At 39.3% G+C, this 18,331-nt stretch overlaps 1 protein-coding gene across 1 annotated transcript in view; it reads left to right on the top strand.

Moving 5' to 3' along the window:
* Positions 1–18,331, top strand: part of Lrrc7 (leucine rich repeat containing 7) — a 471,125-nt gene that overhangs the window by 388,499 nt on the left and 64,295 nt on the right. Inside the window, exons 13-18 of the mRNA XM_051165943.1 lie at positions 628–743; positions 4,507–4,576; positions 6,297–6,396; positions 8,789–8,913; positions 10,810–11,058; positions 16,070–16,270. Coding sequence (XP_051021900.1) covers positions 628–743; positions 4,507–4,576; positions 6,297–6,396; positions 8,789–8,913; positions 10,810–11,058; positions 16,070–16,270 — 861 coding nt within the window. The remainder of the gene's footprint in view (positions 1–627; positions 744–4,506; positions 4,577–6,296; positions 6,397–8,788; positions 8,914–10,809; positions 11,059–16,069; positions 16,271–18,331) is intronic.

Below are 18,331 nucleotides of genomic sequence, written 5' to 3'. Positions count from 1 at the left end.
TATATCGTTATTTTACATTTGACTTAAAACCAGGTTTGCTGAGGAACTATCAAGAGTGTTATTGAATGTGTGCTGCCCAGTTTTAAGTACAGGTAGATTGGTAATCATGTAGAAAAAAAGCATGATTTGTGAAAACATCGCTACCAAGTGTTTAAACATTTACATTGTTTAAAAATGTATTCTTAATATGCGCAAGAATATGAGATGCGCATTGCTGCTGTATACGCTGCTGTAAAAAGCCAGGTTATAAATCCGTAAGACAACTAATACATACCCTGCATGCGCTAAGAGCATTGGAATGTAAAGAGTTCTCTAGGCCAGGTGTGGGGGCACATTCCCACTGTCCCAGTGCTCAGGGACAGATGAAGGACAGCCACCTCACAGTCAAGGCCAGCCTGGCTCATACAGTGAGTGTTGGGTTAGCCTGGACTACAATGGTTTCAAAAACCCAAAGAAAAGAAGAGAGAACATAACTACGGTCTAAGCTGTTCTGTACACTAGAGAAACAAATATGCAGTAACAATGCATTGTGATTCCTTCCTAAAATGCACTTTTGTTTCTTGTTCAAGAACTCCGTACGGTAGGCAGCACAACCCTGTAATCCCCACTTCTTTTTGTCCCCTTCAGATCGGAAGTTGTAAGAATGTCACAGTTATGTCTCTCCGCTCCAATAAGCTAGAATTTCTTCCTGAAGAGATTGGGCAGATGCAGAGGCTGCGAGTCTTAAACCTGAGTGATAATAGGTATGTAAACTATTTGATAAAAGTAGATTATAGCGCAAGAAGTGGTGTCACACGCCTTTAATCCCAGCACCCAGGAGGCAAGGACAGGTGGATCTCTGAGTTGGAGGCCAACCTGGTCTACGTAGTGACAGGTAAAATATCACTTGTCAACTCTGATCCATTGTAGTAAGGATGGATAATAGTGACATTCAGAGTAAGAAGGATCTTATGACAAACAAAAATGAAATTATAATTTGTCTTTTTTTCCCATCCCTATTAAAATATTTCCTCATAGGAAATGGAAAGAGTAGATACTGGTGGGTAATGTTTCTGTCTTGACACAGTGGCTACAGAGACGGGTGCATAAACCCTGTTCTTGCAATTTCTGTTGGATGAGTGATGGTATGAATATCTCATGCCTTGCACTAGGGTCATCGAGACCAGAGTTTGGGAAGTCATAAAGAATATGCACAAAAGTTCAGGAATAAGCATAAAAGTTTTGTTTTTCAGTTTCCTTTTGAAAACAAAACGTCAATTAAAAAAAAAAAAACTCTACCATCTTTGTAGTTAAGCCATGTTCCCACATAAGAGAATAAAGGGTTTTGTTGGGATGCTTGAGATTTTAATTATAAACCAAAGCAGCAATGTGACAACAAGGCTTTGTGCATCAAAACTCAGTCACATCCTCCTCGGGCTTGGTGACCAGACTGGCCGAAGAGGCAATGCCTTGAATGTCACATCCAAGAAGGCCTTTCTTAAGATCTTGAAATACATTCTTAAGAGCTACATTAGGAGGTAGGAGGTAGGCTTCTATCGGCTGCAGTGGAGTCAGCGCAGGAGGATGAGGTAGGCTTCCATCGACTGCAGTGGAGTCAGCACAGGAAGATGAGGTAGGCTTCCATCGGCTGCCGTGGAGTCAGCACAGGAAGATGAGGTAGGCTTCCATCGGCTGCCGTGGAGTCACCACAGGAGGATGAGGTAGGCTTCCATCGACTGCAGTGGAGTCAGCACAGTAGGATGAGGTAGGCTTCCATTGACTGCAGTGGAGTCAGCACAGGAAGATGAGGTAGGCTTCCATCGACTGCAGTGGAGTCAGCACAGGAGGATGAATTCCTATTGGGGAAGCATCACAAAATGAGTTATCTGAGCTCCGTGGGCACTGTCAACCTAGATAGAGGATTTTCATTGACCAGCTATAGAACTCCTACATACTCAATTTTCCTAAACATTCTGAATGATTATATGGACAGTACACTTGCCAAATATCACAAACAAACCATAATAGAGGTATTGATATGCTGGTGGTCCTCACCTAGCAAAGCTGGTAGGATTCAGCACTTGTCACGGGTCAAACACATTTGTGGATGCTGAGGAAGTAAATATGAATAAGATATCAGAGACGCACAAAGCCAGAAATTTAAAATACATCCTCAGGTTAAAAAGAAAGAAAGAAAAAAAGAAGAAGGATGCTCAAAGCATCATATATATCCTGTAGTACAGTGACTGCAAACACAGCCAAGTTAATATTTTCAGTTCATTGGGGGTAGGGCAGACAATGCATAGTGAGATCTGAGGCCAAAATTAACATGGCCACAGAAAACCAAGTGCTTAGAGGGACTTTATATGAGAAGTGCTGTCATAGTGATGAACTGTTGCGATTTGTGTTTAGTATGATTGGGTTGCAGAGTTTGCCACGATAGCTAGCAACGGCGGCTGTGTTGCTCTGTCAGCTACCAGGTGGTGCCTTGGCCAATGCCCTGCTCGTTCATCAGTGATCACTGGGGGAGTATAAAGCATTGAGGGCCCCGCTGTCCATCACATTCTTCTTTCTGTACTGCACATTAGGCCTGCACCATGATGACCCTCAGGAGCATGCGTGAACATAGCATGAATATTGATGGGTTTCATTGATGCATCACTTGGTGGCAGCTTTTTACTCAACTGTATATAATACAAAAATACTGCCCCACCCCATAAATCTTACAGTTCTAGTCTAAGTAAATTTAAACAACCTATGTGAGTAATTCAGTGTTAAAGTTATAATTCTGTGCCCCCAAAACGTGATATAAGTAAACCCCTCCTTTGTTTGTGTTCTTATTCATATTTTACTGGTGTTCATTAGTTCATAAGATTTAGGTAGTCTCCCTAAGAGCTCTGTCTACTACACACTCTTAACATGTGCACTGTGGTCAACCTCTTTTAATATTTACTAAATTGATTTAAAGTGCCTGGTTGCTTTTGGACAATGACTCCTTATTAATCATTATATTTTGTACTTCCTTTCTAAAAGTGCATTTGTCAATTGGTTAATAGGGTTCCAATATATAAAAGACTTATTAGAGTCTTCATTGCCAGTTATGTATAGAATGTTCGTGTGTTTGGGGATGAGCCTGTGGAGGATGTTCTTGTGAGTATGTTTGTGTTGCTGGCTCTGCAGCTCGAAGATGATGGTTACCCAGGTAATCAGAATGTGCTGGTCACACACTGGTTCGAAGGCATCCGGAGCACACCGAAGTAGACGTTGGCCAGCCTGCTTTCCCAAAGGCAAAAGCCACATTTTTACTGAATGATACAGCTGAAGCCAATCTTCACATGTCTCCAAATAACTATTTTTAAAGATTCTTTCTTCTGGTGTCTCCCATGCAATGTTCAAGGCCTGAGAGAAGATAAAAACACATTTTCAGGAGACGATCATTGCTGTGGAGACTCTGAAGTGACTTAGATAGAAGGCATCGTGGCCCTTGCCCTTTTGGAAACTAGTGTTGTGAGGACGTCAGATAATAAGCAGCCACAGAAATGGTCACCTGTAAAAGCTACAAAGTGTTCTATGCAGGAAGGGCAAGGCACTCTGAGACTAGGCTGAGTTAAGTAACTTAGATTGGAAACCAGGAAAATATTTTACATGAAAAAATGGTATTTAAGCACCGAAGAACTGTGGGATTTCAGTGAAGCTGTCAAGTGAAGCATGGCAGGAAGAACATTCTGGAAGGGGATATGCTGAAGTTTCTCCTGGGTTGTTTGAGCATCACTGTGCACTCCAGCTATGAGAAAAGGGGTATCACTGCTAGGGTATAAAAATGACTTTAGGGTTTTTAACACTTTATTTTTATTCTATTATTTAGGAGTGTATGTGTGTGTGCACACACACAACAATAGGAGCTGCTTTGGAGTACATATTAGGTTTTTAATATTTTATTTTTATTTGTGTGTGTATGTGTGTTACATGTATGAAAACCCCCTGAAGTTAGGGTTAAAAGGAGTTGTGAACCTAGTGTGAGGACTGTGATCTGAACTCATGTCCTAGAAAGAGCAACAAGCTCTTTTAACCACTGAGACATCACTATCCCTGGGGTGCAAACTGTAGAGCAAGACCATGAATGTTAACTGGACTTTTATATTACTTAGATAATATGGAAAGCATTTGCATGAATAGAAAGATTTTTGTTGTTTGAGGCCTGGGAGATGTTCTCAGAAGGTAAACGTCCTGATGATCTACATTTGGTCCTGAGGGCCTACATGGTGGAAGAAGAGAAAAAAAAAACTCCCACAACTTGTCCTCTGACTTCCACATGCTCATCGACACACACACATATGCACACATGTGCACGTGCACACACACACATGCACACACACACACACACACATACTAATAAATAAGGAAGGAAGGTGTTCATTCTTTTAAGACTGTTTGGACACTCAGGAGAAAGGATTGAAAGAGCAATAAGTTGACACAGAGCACGTTTGCCTCAGTACCTGTGCTATGAGATGTCTCTTGTCTGTGCAGGCTGAAGAATTTGCCATTCTCATTCACCAAACTCAAAGAGCTTGCAGCGTTGTGGCTTTCCGACAATCAGGTAAAAAAAAAAAAAAAAGAAAGAAAAAAAAAAAACAATTATACCATGATTTATTGTGCTCCTTAAATGAACTGTAATTGAAATCTTAGGTTACTGAGTCCCAGTAGGTACTCTTGGCAACTATTATAAAATTCAGATTCGTCATGCCTGGTGGAGGGATTTGAGCAAGGCTTCCATCACACACTGTGCAGGTGAAGCTGTGGCCTCTATGCTCCGCAAACAGCTCTGCTCGGCACCTGCTTCATTACCAGAGCTAAAGACAAAATTGATGGTCTGTATGGCTTTTCAGCTCCTGGTGGTACACACGTCCTTAGAGGATACACTTTAATTAGAGCTCTGACGGTAAAAAAAATGAAAAACCATTACTGTAATCCCACAAGAGGGAACTGCCAGCCCCTATCTTCCTTTTGCGTCATTGTTGTTAATTATAATCAGCTTAAGTCTAAAACTTTATAAAGGCCTTTGCTTATATATTGATAGCTATCTTCAGTACTTTTGTGGTTATCTTGATATTTTTATATACTCTGAAAATAGATTATAATGGAATCAGGGGTTACCTGTTAATGGATAACTTTATTAACTGAAAAAGAAAAGAAAACAGAGACACACACTTTGCCTCAAAAGCAGCTGAGGGTCATTTCAGCAGAATTTACTGAGAATCATTTTTTGTGTTCCTAAATCTTTGAAACTCCTACCCCAAAATAATGAATGGCCAAATAAAAACAATGCGTCTTCAGTTTGATGTATTAATATTCCCTGGGCATCAAGTCTGTACTTCAATTACTTAGGTTCTTTGATTACACCTAAAAACAGCTTCTACGACATTTACAGTGTAAGCCCCAGAGTCGCCTCCTCTGCTCCCAGCCCTTGCTTCCCCCTGCTGGTGAAAGGCTGGATTGTCATCCAAGCTCTGATGGCCTCCTCAGCAGCACTTGTCTGTCCTTACAGGTGTATATCTCCAGGGTCGGACAGCTCTGCTGCTGGGTCCATAGCTTTACATTGTAAAAATTTCTTATCACAAGTGTTATTCTAGTGGTGGGGATAACCAGGAAAGTTACCACACTGTTTAACTTGAACTGTGGTTTAATATCTCTAGACAGCTTTGTGAGGTGTACAAGGCCCCCAGAAGACCTTGCTTCTTCCCTGTTAAGTACCATTTGCACTATCCTTACGAACGTAATACTTGAGTTCTAAAAGCCTTCAAAAGTAGTATTTCTGATATCAAACTAGTGGTGGAGAATAAAATAGAGCACAAACATTGGCTAAGTTCACAGCTCATATCCAGATGTGGGCCGTGCCTTGCTCAGTGTCTGTCTAGACCACAACCCATGAGAAGGAATGTGTGCCCAGGACCACACCAAGCACTCACTCAGTTGAACAGTTTAACACGCTCTGGCCTCTGAAAGATTAGAACTGAAGTGCACACTTGAACAGATTCTGGTTAGCTTTATAAGAGTATACTAAAATTAATAATTAATAATAATAATAATTATTGTTGTTGTTGTTGTTATTATTATTATTATTATTATTATTATTATTATTATTATTATTATTATTATTATTATTATTATAACCTTAAAATCTGGAAAGAGTCTCAGCATTGTCTCCGGTTGTGTCATCTTATCGATTCGTCTCTGAGAGATCAGATCGTTGGCCAGTTTCTTATATTAACTCTTGGATGATTTGTTCATCTAACCTGTGCTGTGCTTGTTACTTCCAGTCCAAGGCCCTTATCCCTCTACAAACAGAAGCCCACCCAGAAACCAAGCAAAGGGTACTGACCAACTACATGTTTCCCCAGCAGCCCCGTGGTGATGAAGGTATGTTTTTGGCATATGCATTCTTTAATGTTTATGATGTAGTGGATAAAAAGAGATGTTTTTATTTCTAATCTCTGTCCAGAAATACTGGTTCACAGGCAGCAAATGAAAACTCTATAGTACGCCATCTGGGAGTTTGAGTCTCTGTGCTGTAATATTTTAAGTAAGATCCTAAAAACAAGGCTCATTTGGGAGGTAGCTCAGTTGGTAAGGTGCTTGCCGTGCAGTCATGAGAGCCTGAGTTCAAGCCACACAATCAGTATAGAAATCCCAGCATGGTGACCCATAACCGTTAACCCCAAACCTGAGGAGCAGAGACTGAAAGGTGCCTTGTGCTTTCTGGCCAGCAAGCCTAGCCCATATGTGAGGTGCTGCCTCAAAAACTATGGTAGGGGTAAAATGAAGAAGATACCTAATAATGATCTCTGGCCGCCACTTGCATGTGAACACGCATATAACCAAATGCACATGAATAAACCGGTGTGCACATGAACACACACACACACACACACACACACACACACACACACACACACACACAAGAAAAAAGTATTCCTCTTTATAGCTCATGTCAGCACTCTACAGTGATCTCTTTAAGAGTTAGGCCACAGGGTATGGAACCTGGTCATCAAATGTGCCCAACTACCAGCAGCAAAAAGACAGGCTTCAGAGACAAAAAGAGACGATCTCCAGAGTGTCTTCTCTTGTGCTCACACATTACACAACATATTTTAAACATCAGGGCAGCAATATTGTACCCCTACATGTGAGTTAGTCACAGGACAGGACTTACAACAATGACATTGAGATTCACTAAGCAATGTCAGCAGCTATGATTAAAAGATACTTTCTAAAAATCGGAATCTGCTACAATAAGTCTCCTACCTATGATCACATTATTGTACAAATCTTTAAGAAGGTTTGACCTTTCCTGTTTGAAACCGCGTTGGCTGACATGTGTTTTCTGTAGTCATGCAGAGTCTCGGTGTTGCTTAGAACAGTGTACCTACTTTAATGTGCGCACAGATAACCCCACTGTGTCTGAAACTACCTTGTGATATGAACTGTTTGCTTGTGTGTTCTCTTTTTCAAGAATAATGATAGTAAATGGCTTTCCACCTCTGATGTCCAGATACAAATGAATATGTAGGGATACTTTTGACTTGCAGAAATAGGAAAAGGGAAGGTTGTTTTGAAATATAACACTATCCCTGGGTTTTAAAATAATGTGAGAAAAGATAAAAAGTAACCCAGACCCATAAGCCATCCCTGAGATCCAATGTGTTGCCTAAACCCCTGGGTAGTTCTGGGTTGTTAGGTCAGCAAGCTGGTGACCTAAAATATAAGGGCATTTGCCTTCCTGCCTTAGATTTTCTGTGTGTTTTTCTATTGAGGACAGAGGTTTGGTGTAATAATTGAAAAATAATTCTTGAATTTCAACTCAGTCAGTCACCTTCTCTCTGTTGAGAAGAAAATAGTAAATGAATTTTAAGAACCCTATAAAGCAAATAAATATATGACAAAGAGAAATTCTTTGGAAAAGGATTTAGCCTCGACTGAGCAGTTGTTACTGGGGTTCCATGCAAAACTTACTACTATATTACAAAGCAAATTTTTCCATTAGACAACATTTTGATGTAAATTGGGGATTTACAAACCATCTTCTTTGCTTCTTTGAGACATTTAAATGAAATGAAACTATAGTGTTAAAATTGAAAATCTCCATGTGTTCTCTACCTTAAAAATACGGTAACTACACACACACACACAGAGAGAGAGAGAGAGAGAGAGAGAGAGAGAGAGAGAGAGAGAGAGAGAGAGAGAGAGAGAGAGAACCAACAAGGGAGTCAGATTACAGAGCACTTGACTGACTGAAAATCATTGCTGTGTATTATCTAGCTTTGGTTTGGTTTTAAGGTGGTGAGGGCTCTGCAGTCACCCCAACATAGAGTAGAACCCAGGACCTGAGAGACCTGGGGCAGAATCTGAAAACGCAGCCAGCTTCTTTGTAACAAGGATGACGATGGTGTGATTCCTCCACTGCTGTGAGAATTCAAGAGACTGGAATGTTTTGACCAGTCTCCATGCTGTGACTGTTAGCCCAGGGGAGCTCATCCTGTGCTGGGAAACTTCCCAACATCTCATGACTAACAGTAAAATGCAGAAGACCACATAGGAAACACCGAAAAGATTTTTCCTCTTTCCCCTTCCTGCCCTCTAGCTCTCTCCTTTTCCTCCTTTCTCCATATGTCTTTTCCCTGTCCCTTTAAAAGTATTTATTGTATTCACTGGTGGTGCTTGCCGTCTCTTTTTGCATAACATATTAAACTTTTTATTAAATACATTGTGTATGTAAAAGAAAAGAAAAGCATTAATACTTTGGACTCCATAGATTTCCAGTCAGACAGCGACAGCTTCAACCCCACCCTGTGGGAGGAGCAGAGACAACAGCGCATGACTGTTGCCTTTGAATTTGAGGATAAAAAAGAAGATGACGAAAGTGCTGGGAAAGTTAAGGTGAACTTTTGGCCTTTGTTTCTCTGTTATTGTTCATATCTGTCCACTGTTGTTATTCAGCTAGAGGAGGGATAGAGTAAGTGGCCTCTCTGGAAGATCATAGTTATCTCTATTTTCATGAACACGCCCCAGTACAGAGGGCCAGTGCTTGGGCAACATTTGGTGTGATTCAGAATTGATAAAAATGTCCCAGTTCTGACTAAGCAACTCTGATTTGCACTCACCCCTCCACACACCCTCTGATATAATGACATGAGAGAGATTCAAGCTGAGAGTGGGGGAAAGCTCCAGGGGGTGAACCTCACCTAAGTCTTCATTCATCTGTAACATTCTACGATGGCTCTTCTGTTCACTGGGCCATACCTCACGCAGACAGTACTAGCCAAAACACACCTGTGTGGAAGACAGGCTGGCTAGCATGCTACAGTTGCATTGCAACCCTAAAGCCTTCTATATGGCTCGGGAATTTGAGAAGAACTTTTGTTTCTTTAAATTTGAGTTTTAGAAGAAGGTGAGTGTCCAGCCACAAGTGACTATCCTGAATGAAGAAATAAGATTAAACTTTTAATTCATATTTTTCCATTATTTAAAATTTCAAATATCAGAATTGGCTGAGATTTCATTAACACTTACTTTTCATGCTATGTCATGATGGCATCTTGAATCTCTCATTAATTTTTTGCGCTTTGTTAAAACCATCATGAACACTAACATCTTTCACTCATACTGACTAATGACCTAAGTACCTATTTATGCATCTTATTAATAAACCAAGGTTGTGTGATGTGTTCCCTGTTCCCACCTTACCACATATACTAAATTTTACTTCTTAAGCTATTGTTCATGATGACTATGTCATCACAGAAAACTCAAAATGGAGTCACAAATCCAAAATGACAGGTTTCCTTAAAAAATTTTTTTTATTGAAAAAGATTTATGAATGATTGGTTACTGCTGTCTTCCAACCAAAGAAATGTTTTAAAACATATGGATTCTTATAAAATAATCATGCTAAAATGGATACAAACCTTTAAACTCCCCCTTTTCAAGGATTTTGTGTTAAATCAAGATCCAATGGGTGTTGGACTCTTGATTACATTTTTATATTTCATTGAATTTTCAAAATAACTATATCCTTCCTCCCTGTTATAAATACATAACCGAGGATTCAAGAGAAAATACATGTAATATGTTCCATATTTATATTGATACAAGCATGAAATATAGAAATGGAAACAAAAATTTAGAAGCCCTGTTCATGTGCTCTGTTGTCACTAGTTTGTCTACGCTCAAAGCGGATTCCACGTGCTTCAGAGTGGTTTGAGTGTTTTGTTTTGTTTTTTTCCTCTGCATTTATCTAAATTCACTTTATTTGTATTTTGGTAAAAACAATACATGTTTTTCCAAAATCTCAAACTACTTGGCTTTGACTAATTTGGCTGCTTCTGATGCCTTTGGCTATCAGACGCATTAAAAGAGAAGCCCTTGTAGCCACACCATCCTGGGAAGATGATGAACGGAGCACCCTGGATCTTGCCAGCTCTTGTTCTTCTGGTTCATTACATGTACATTAAAATTAGCGCCACTTTAATTTTAATTGACCTGAAATTTAAAAAAGGAACCACGGGGCTATGCTATCAGCTTTCAATGGGACAAAAGTAAAAAGCCCTGCGCGGAGTGTGTGCAGTGAGTGTGAGTGCTGCATCGTGGGAGGAGGCTGCCACCCATGGCTTCATGTCATGCTGTTTTAATGGGGTTAGAAATCATTGTTTTAAATGTGTTGCCCAGAATGAGAGAAAGAAAAAGAAACTATGCAGGGGTTAGAGAATTATCAAGCGAACATGTTGCTGCAGTGCTCCTGTTTCTCCCAGAAAATGGAGATTCCTTCTCCCACAGGCTCTCTCCTGCCAAGCCCCCTGGGACAGGGGCCAGCGTGGGATTACTCTCCAACCTGCCAGGCTGTCTGGCGATTGCTGCACACCATGGGCCAGGTGTGATCAGCAGATCCAAGATATGCCCGTCCCCCAGAGTGACCCCCAGCTGGCATGGGGTTGTATAAGTGGCCTCCAGCAGGAGAGGAGCGTGTGTGCTCCCTTGCCAGTGGCAGCACAGTCCACCACTCTTCCTTCCCTGAGTGGCAGACAGGTAGGCCTAGGTGTGTGGGGAAGGAGCAGGCCAGTAGAGGCTCCCTTGGAGCAGTGCTTTTCGGGGTGCTGCTGCATGGATAAAGGGTGATAACTGGCTGTCGATTCCCCAGCAGCCTTCATATTGCCAGCGTCTGAATAGACTACTGACTTGGCAAGGTGGGGAGGCCTGAGTCAGAGGGCGGGGACATCGATTTAAGGTGGCCTTTTCGTGGGATACCTGGCATGGCTTTTAAGTTTGTTTGCTTCTCTTCGGTTCTTTTTTATCGCGTGGGATACTGCCCGTTTGTGAGAATGCTGCCCAGACTTTGGAGGTGTTAGGGTTGTCCTCCGGTCCGCATGCTTCTTCTCAGTCAGCTTGGGGAGACAGGAAAACACCAGAAGTTGAAACTGAGATGAGATTGGCCGGGGGATGGACTCTGAGCAAACAGAGACTTGTGTTCAAAAAGCAGCAATTTCCCTTAATTTGATGATGCAAATTATACGAATTCCTGTAAGAGAAGATGGGGTTGGGCGTATGGCAGGGAGGAGGTCCCATTCCCAGAGATGGATAATTGATAGGAAAAACACAAACAAACACTGTGTTTTTATAAAAGTTGCCGCCCACATGTAATGGACTAGATTCTCATCCTGTGTCTTATATTCCTTCACGATATAAGACAAGTTGAGAACGCACCTTCCTGACTAAAACTACCCTGTTTCTGTCTTTGTAAAAAAAAAAAAAATTCCCCATTAATTTCTAGAATAAAATTATATTTAATAATCACTGCAAAACTCTATTGTTTCTCTTACTGGAATTTACAATCAAATTCTATGTTAGTGATTATGTAGAGTATATTATATTATGCATATATAATATAATATATGAGAAACAGTTCTGTCTGAATCCAAGACACCATTTCTGAATGCCCACACTATTATCAGTGATTCTTTACTGAAATTCCAGGATCTTCACTGGCTTGAAACTGCTATTTGCATTTATTGTACTTTATGTAGATGCTAAGAGTCTTGTGAAACATTTTACCTCCAAAAAAGATTTTTTTAGTGAAAGTCTTGCATTCTACTACAATGTATATGTGACATGAGCAAATACTTTATAGTGAGTGACAAATTTAACACTATCTCAGAATGAATTTTGGAGATTTGCCCACCTCTGCATATCAGAAATTCATATATGTTTTATATCATATTAGGATGGAGAATGTCTCCAGGCCAGGTGTTTATAAATAAAGAAACTGGTTTTAGATACTAACTCACTGAACTAGTAACACAGCTCTTCATATCCAGCTCACTTCTGAAGTACTGAAGACAGGGACTCAGAAGGTCTGCACAGACCTCAAAATAAGAATTGAGTTATAAAACACAGTTTTAAAAGAAGTGAAATTAGAATTACTTCGCTTTATTTTTTGAAATTTCAATTACCCAATTATTTAACAGTAAACTTCACATTTTAGTTTGACAGCACCTTTTCCTCAAGGTTGCACAATTCTGTGTCTCCCTGTGCCAGGAAATATCTCTAAATTGATCAACAGTGATGTAGACCTTAGAACCCAGAAGGCACAAGCTTTAATGTGACCTCAGAGAAAAGTTAAGCTCTCTTACCCCAATATACCTTTTGTAAAGTGACAACAGGTGCTTTATAAAATTTAAATGTACAATTGCAAATTAATGACATTCTATAGTGCATATTATTATTCCACATATGGTGATGTATATGGTAATTTGTATTTAAACCTATAGTATTACTGCAGTCATATAGCTAATTAGTAATAAGTTAACTTCCTCTATAAAACACTCAGCACAATACCTGAAACATGGTGAACCTGGAAGACAGATTCAACATGTAGTCAGACATTGGGGCAGAGCTTAAACTATCAAAGGAATCCAGAGTTTTTAAATAAACAAGTAAAATTACAGCACTAAAAACAGTATCATGATGGGTGTAGTGGTGTTTACCTGTAATGTCAGTAATCAGGACACTGAGGCAGGGAGATTGAGAGTTCCAGGCCAACCTGAGCTACAAACTAAGATCTCTGCATCGACATAATACACTTTCAAAGTACCTTCATATTTATGTCATTTTAGTTATAAATAAATGCAAGTGCATGGGAAAGGTGTTAGATTTCCATTGTTCATAAGGAGAAGCCACAGCCTGGGGCTAGTGGCCACTTAGAGATAGATCTATGGCTTGCATTTACACTTCATGACCCCAAGTCCAAAGTTCTGTGAGAAGAGTGTGTAAGAGGCAAAGTGCGTACTTTCTAGATGAAACAAATTCAATTTTAATGGTTCCTAAAGATTCCCAAATTTGGGGGAAAATATAAAATGACCCATATCAATAAATAAACTGCAACCTTCACAATACCCTTGAAAGTGACAGCAAATGGTTTAAGCTTTGTGACAGATCTGCTTCGGTACAACAGTAAAACAACCAAATATATCCTGATGATGTGAGCAAAACACTGCACCAAGTCACTTTCTTTGTTGTAGTTTTGTTTTTGTTTTTGTTTTTGAGACAGGGTTTCTCTGTGTAGCTTTGACTGCCTTGGACTCATTTTGTAGACCAGGCTGGCCTCAAACTCACACCCATACACCTGCTTCTGTCTCCTGAGTGCTGGGATTAAAGGTATGCACCACCACAGCCAGCCCATCAAGTCACTTTTTAAATGACCAGAAGGCCTCCACACGGCCATTACCATGGGGGTAAGACACTAGGGTGAAGCATGGGACTCAAGAGGAAGAGCAGGGCACATGTCTGCTGTGTCACACCGTAACATCGTGTTATTGAGAAGAGAAGAACATTTGAGTTGCAAAGAATTTTTGTGTACTTCCTCACTTTATATTCTTTTTTATAATCTACCACTGGCTATTAAAAGGCAAAATGATGTTTCTAATTGGCAAGATGGACACTCCATTCTACAATTCACACTTTATGAAGTGTAGCTTTGTAGGGTTTTTTTATTTATAGGTCCTTGATGTGATAGTAAATACTTTTAAACAAGTTTGATACTGTACCTTAAAAATAGATAAAATCCAGAACTGATGTTTCTAGCATGGAATTAAAGCAGATGCTTGAGGACATACACTCTAGTGTGCTCTGCCCAGCAAGGGCATCATCAGTTTATATATCCTGAAGAATACACTATTTGTTAATCTCCTGGAACATACCACTGTAGAACTATAACAACTCACCGTTTCCTTAAAAAAAAAAAAAAAAAAAAAAAAAAAAACTATTTTTCCCTTGGGTTTTTAATTCTACTTATTAGTTCCATTTTCATTTATTGGATACATAAAAAATTAAATTATATTTTCCCTACTTTAAAAACACCTTTTACTCTGCATTCCAAATATGCATTAAAAAATAATTTTGTTTTTTCTTAATACTTTTTATATTTACATATACATTTATATTATTATATGTATATAAGATAAACTGTATAAAGCAAGAAGAACCACGAAACAATCAGGAATTATACAAATGTTACATTTATAGTATTTTGGCTGTTCGTATTTTGCAACCATGAAGAAAACATTTTCCCAGCTTGGTGAGTCTAAAATTCTTAATGTGAATCAATACCTATCATATCTCATCTCTATCAACTTAAAACATCTATCTAGAGCTAAAAACATCTTAACGCCTAAACAAATAAGCTTAATTGTGAAACCAACCTATTTGGTCTTTAATCCCATCAGAGACTTGAAAAGGAATAAAATTAATTACCTGATTAAGCAGGAAGTACCATTTTATGTTTTTAATATCAAAAGAAATTGCATGGTAATATCCAGTCCTGGTATCTGATTAGAATAATGAGCCACAGTGAATTCTAAGAGTAACACCATTGGTGAATTTGCTAAAATAGCAGATTAGCAAAAGTGTTTGAGTCCTTCATATTCTCCAGCCTCTCCTGCATGCCATGGACTGAGTTGGGAGTCTGTCCTGGATGCTTCCGGATGCTTCCCTCTGCTCCTACTCTCTTCCTCCTCCATTCTTTCCCACTTCCTCTGCTCCCACCCTCCACCTCACACACATGCTTTCCACAAACACATACCACAACCACTTAAGCCATTCCATTGTAAAAAGTTGATTCTACTCAGATTCAAAATGACAGAATTGTTGGCACCAGTCAAACTGGCTGTGCCTATCTCTTTATGTGAGTCCCTGCCTGCATTCAGCATGAATGAGCTGTATTGATTCTCTTTTAAATAAATACATTACAATGGGTACTCTCATGGTAGACTATTCTACATGAACGAAATGGCTATAAGAAGAGTCCTTCAAATGTGTTCTTGGAAGTTAGACTAACACCTTTAAATGGATTTAAAGCTGGAAAAACATCAGCCAAAATCTGTACATTAACCTAAAACATATTAGGAAACAGACTTTTAAATTTCTCTTTATATAAGCTGCTACTTAAGAGGCATATGATTTTATTAGTTTAAAAAACAAGTATGAAGGCCATCCCAAAAAAAAATTTTTGGAAGTACTAAAATAATAAGCCACCCTACCTTTTAACAGTGTTCTAGTTATAAATTTGTGCTAACACCTGTTTGGCTTTTTCAATGCTTAACTCTATTTGTAAATCTTCTGAAGTCTCCTCCCAATACCTGCACTGAACTCCAAAGATGTTCTCACTATGAAAATTGTTAAATTTTAAAATTATTAAATACCAAAGGTGGGAAACTTTTAAGATACAATGCAGCTGATAATATCTTGATTACATTTTTTTCAACATTAGCATTACTTAAGAGTTTTATTCACTGATATTTCACTCATCAAAAAATAGGATATAATCTAAAAAACATGTTTATGATGTATAAGAGTATAGAGAAGTCGGGGCCCACAAAGTTGAATGTGAGTCAAGCCCCACTCCTTGCATCAGCAGGAGTTCCCTGGGCAGCTCAACACTCACTGTACTGCATTTGTTTTTGATGATGCTTGTACCATGGAGTAGCTTGGTGAACATGCTTGCTGAAGTTATTTTTATGTTAAATTTCTTTTTATAAACTTCTAGGTTGAAATAAACCTAAAACGATATCCAACTCCTTACCCAGAGGATTTAAAGAATATGGTAAAATCTGTTCAAAATTTGGTGGGTAAGCCAAGCCATGGAGTGCGTGTTGAGAACTCAAATCCAACAGCTAACACGGAGCAAACTGTGAAAGAAAAGTTTGAACACAAGTGGCCGGTGGCCCCAAAGGAGATTACAGTGGAGGTATTTGGAGGTTATTGGTAATTGCCAGTGTGGTTTGACGTTTAGACTTCTGGGTAATGGTGTTTCTTATAACTGAATAGATTGCTTTAATAAGAAGTTACACATTATTTCCTCAAGTTAAAAAATGAGTCTTTTTTGAGATATGAGGGTTGCGTTTAGTAAATCAAAGATGGCTGCCCTACCTCATGGCCAAAATTATTACTATGTCTTTAATACATGCAATGGCTCATCAGCTACCCAGGCTAGCCAGGAACATATTATAACCATGAAAATGTTGGCTACCTAAATTTTATCTGATTATTTTCTGGGAAAACCAATGCAACATTTTTATTCAGACAATCACAGTAAAATTCCTACTAAGTTTAGAATGAAATTTTTAAAAACTTTTTTGTGTTTGAGTTTCAGCCTTGAAAGGGAGAGAGAGAGAGACAGAGACAGAGAGAGACAGACAGACAGAAACAGAGACAGAGACAGAGAGAGAAAGGAAAAGAAAGGAAAGGAAGGGAAAGGAAAAGGCCAAGCCACAAATGTTAACCAGAATCAGGAACAACTAAAAACTCAGACCTGTGGAATCTGACCATGAGAATCTTACTTACTACATTTAGAAATAAGCTACAAGTTCAGTCTTACTGATTTGTTTGGTCTGAAAAGAATTCAACTACATTCTGCCACCTCTACTACTCATCAGCTCTTTGACTTACTAGTTGCATCCTTTACTTTCACTAGAAACAGAAATAGAGTGAACATGTCTGGTCCATATTATTTCTCTATAATCTAGACTGGCAAAACTCTTTTACGAATCTGCATTTCAAATAATTCATTTGTGGCATTTGAACACAAACAATATATGTTGCACTGTGCTAAACACTGTGATAGGAATGAAATAAATAAAAATGTGTCCCAGGTTCCCAAGTGATTCAAACAAAGCTAAGCCAGAAACACACGTAAAGTGATCTGATGATTTCTCGTTCTAAATTGGGGCTGAAGCCTATATTAAAGATGGCATAATTCTTTAAAATAGGAACCAGTGAAGGGAATTCCTTTCCAGACAGAGAGACTTTGAACAAAAACAGCCACAGTCAGTTAGGAGGCTGAAACAGGAGGATGGCTGGGGAAGTTCAAGGCCAGCTTAGGATACAGAGTGAGGCCCTATTGTAAAAACAAAGCAAACAGTTATAGTATGCAGAGCCACAAAAGGGAAGTGCACTCTGACACCTCAGGAGGTAAAACCTGGAGTTTTAGAGGGCAAAGTAAATTTTCTTTTCTTTGCCGTATAAGTGCCACTGTGTTCTCTGTTTCTCATCACACACACACACACACACACACACACACACACACACACACACACACACACTTTGTATTTAAACTTCATGGAATCACACCCTAACATCCTTTGTAGCATTGTAGTAATGAAACCTAAAAGTGAATAAATTCACTACAAATATAAGAAGACTTATAATTGCTTAATTTTGGAAATGGAAGGGTAAAAGGGGAGAAAAATATCTGTGGTCACAAATTTAATAATAAGCCGCTGGTAGGTAAAAATTAGTTGAAGTCTCCCATGAACATGCAAAGATAATACATGCAAAATTAAATTTTACATTTCCTCCCAAAACTTGTTCCCACTTCTGTCCTGACCTTAATCTGATTTCACATTATCTACCAGCTCTTTTAGGCTAGAAATAGGGCTGATAATTTCTTCTTTCTCTTCACTCATCATCCCTTCCAAACAGTTACCCCAACCAGCACATTTTCACCTGTCTTTTCTCAAGTCTGTAACTCTGTCAGCATTGCTACAGAAGCCATTGTCTCCTTGCCTTACTCTGTCCCCTGCCTCCTTGTTGCCTTGGCAACACTTTTCCTAAAGCGTGCAAAGCTAATCGTTTCCTTGGCAATAGCTTCTTAGTGCTGGGAGAAGAGCCTGGGGTTCCTCATTAGCCAGGGCAGCTACGATGGAAGCTGACTTCTGACTTCATGTTTACTGTGTAAGCTGCCCTATCCCTTTCTTAGGCTTCACCATCTACTGATGTGATCTCTGTAAAAGGACATTCCAATGGAGAT

This window comes from Acomys russatus, chromosome 23 (assembly GCF_903995435.1).
Source record: "Acomys russatus chromosome 23, mAcoRus1.1, whole genome shotgun sequence".
Lineage (NCBI taxonomy): Eukaryota > Metazoa > Chordata > Mammalia > Rodentia > Muridae > Acomys > Acomys russatus.
This window is presented reverse-complemented; position numbering and strand designations above follow the sequence as displayed.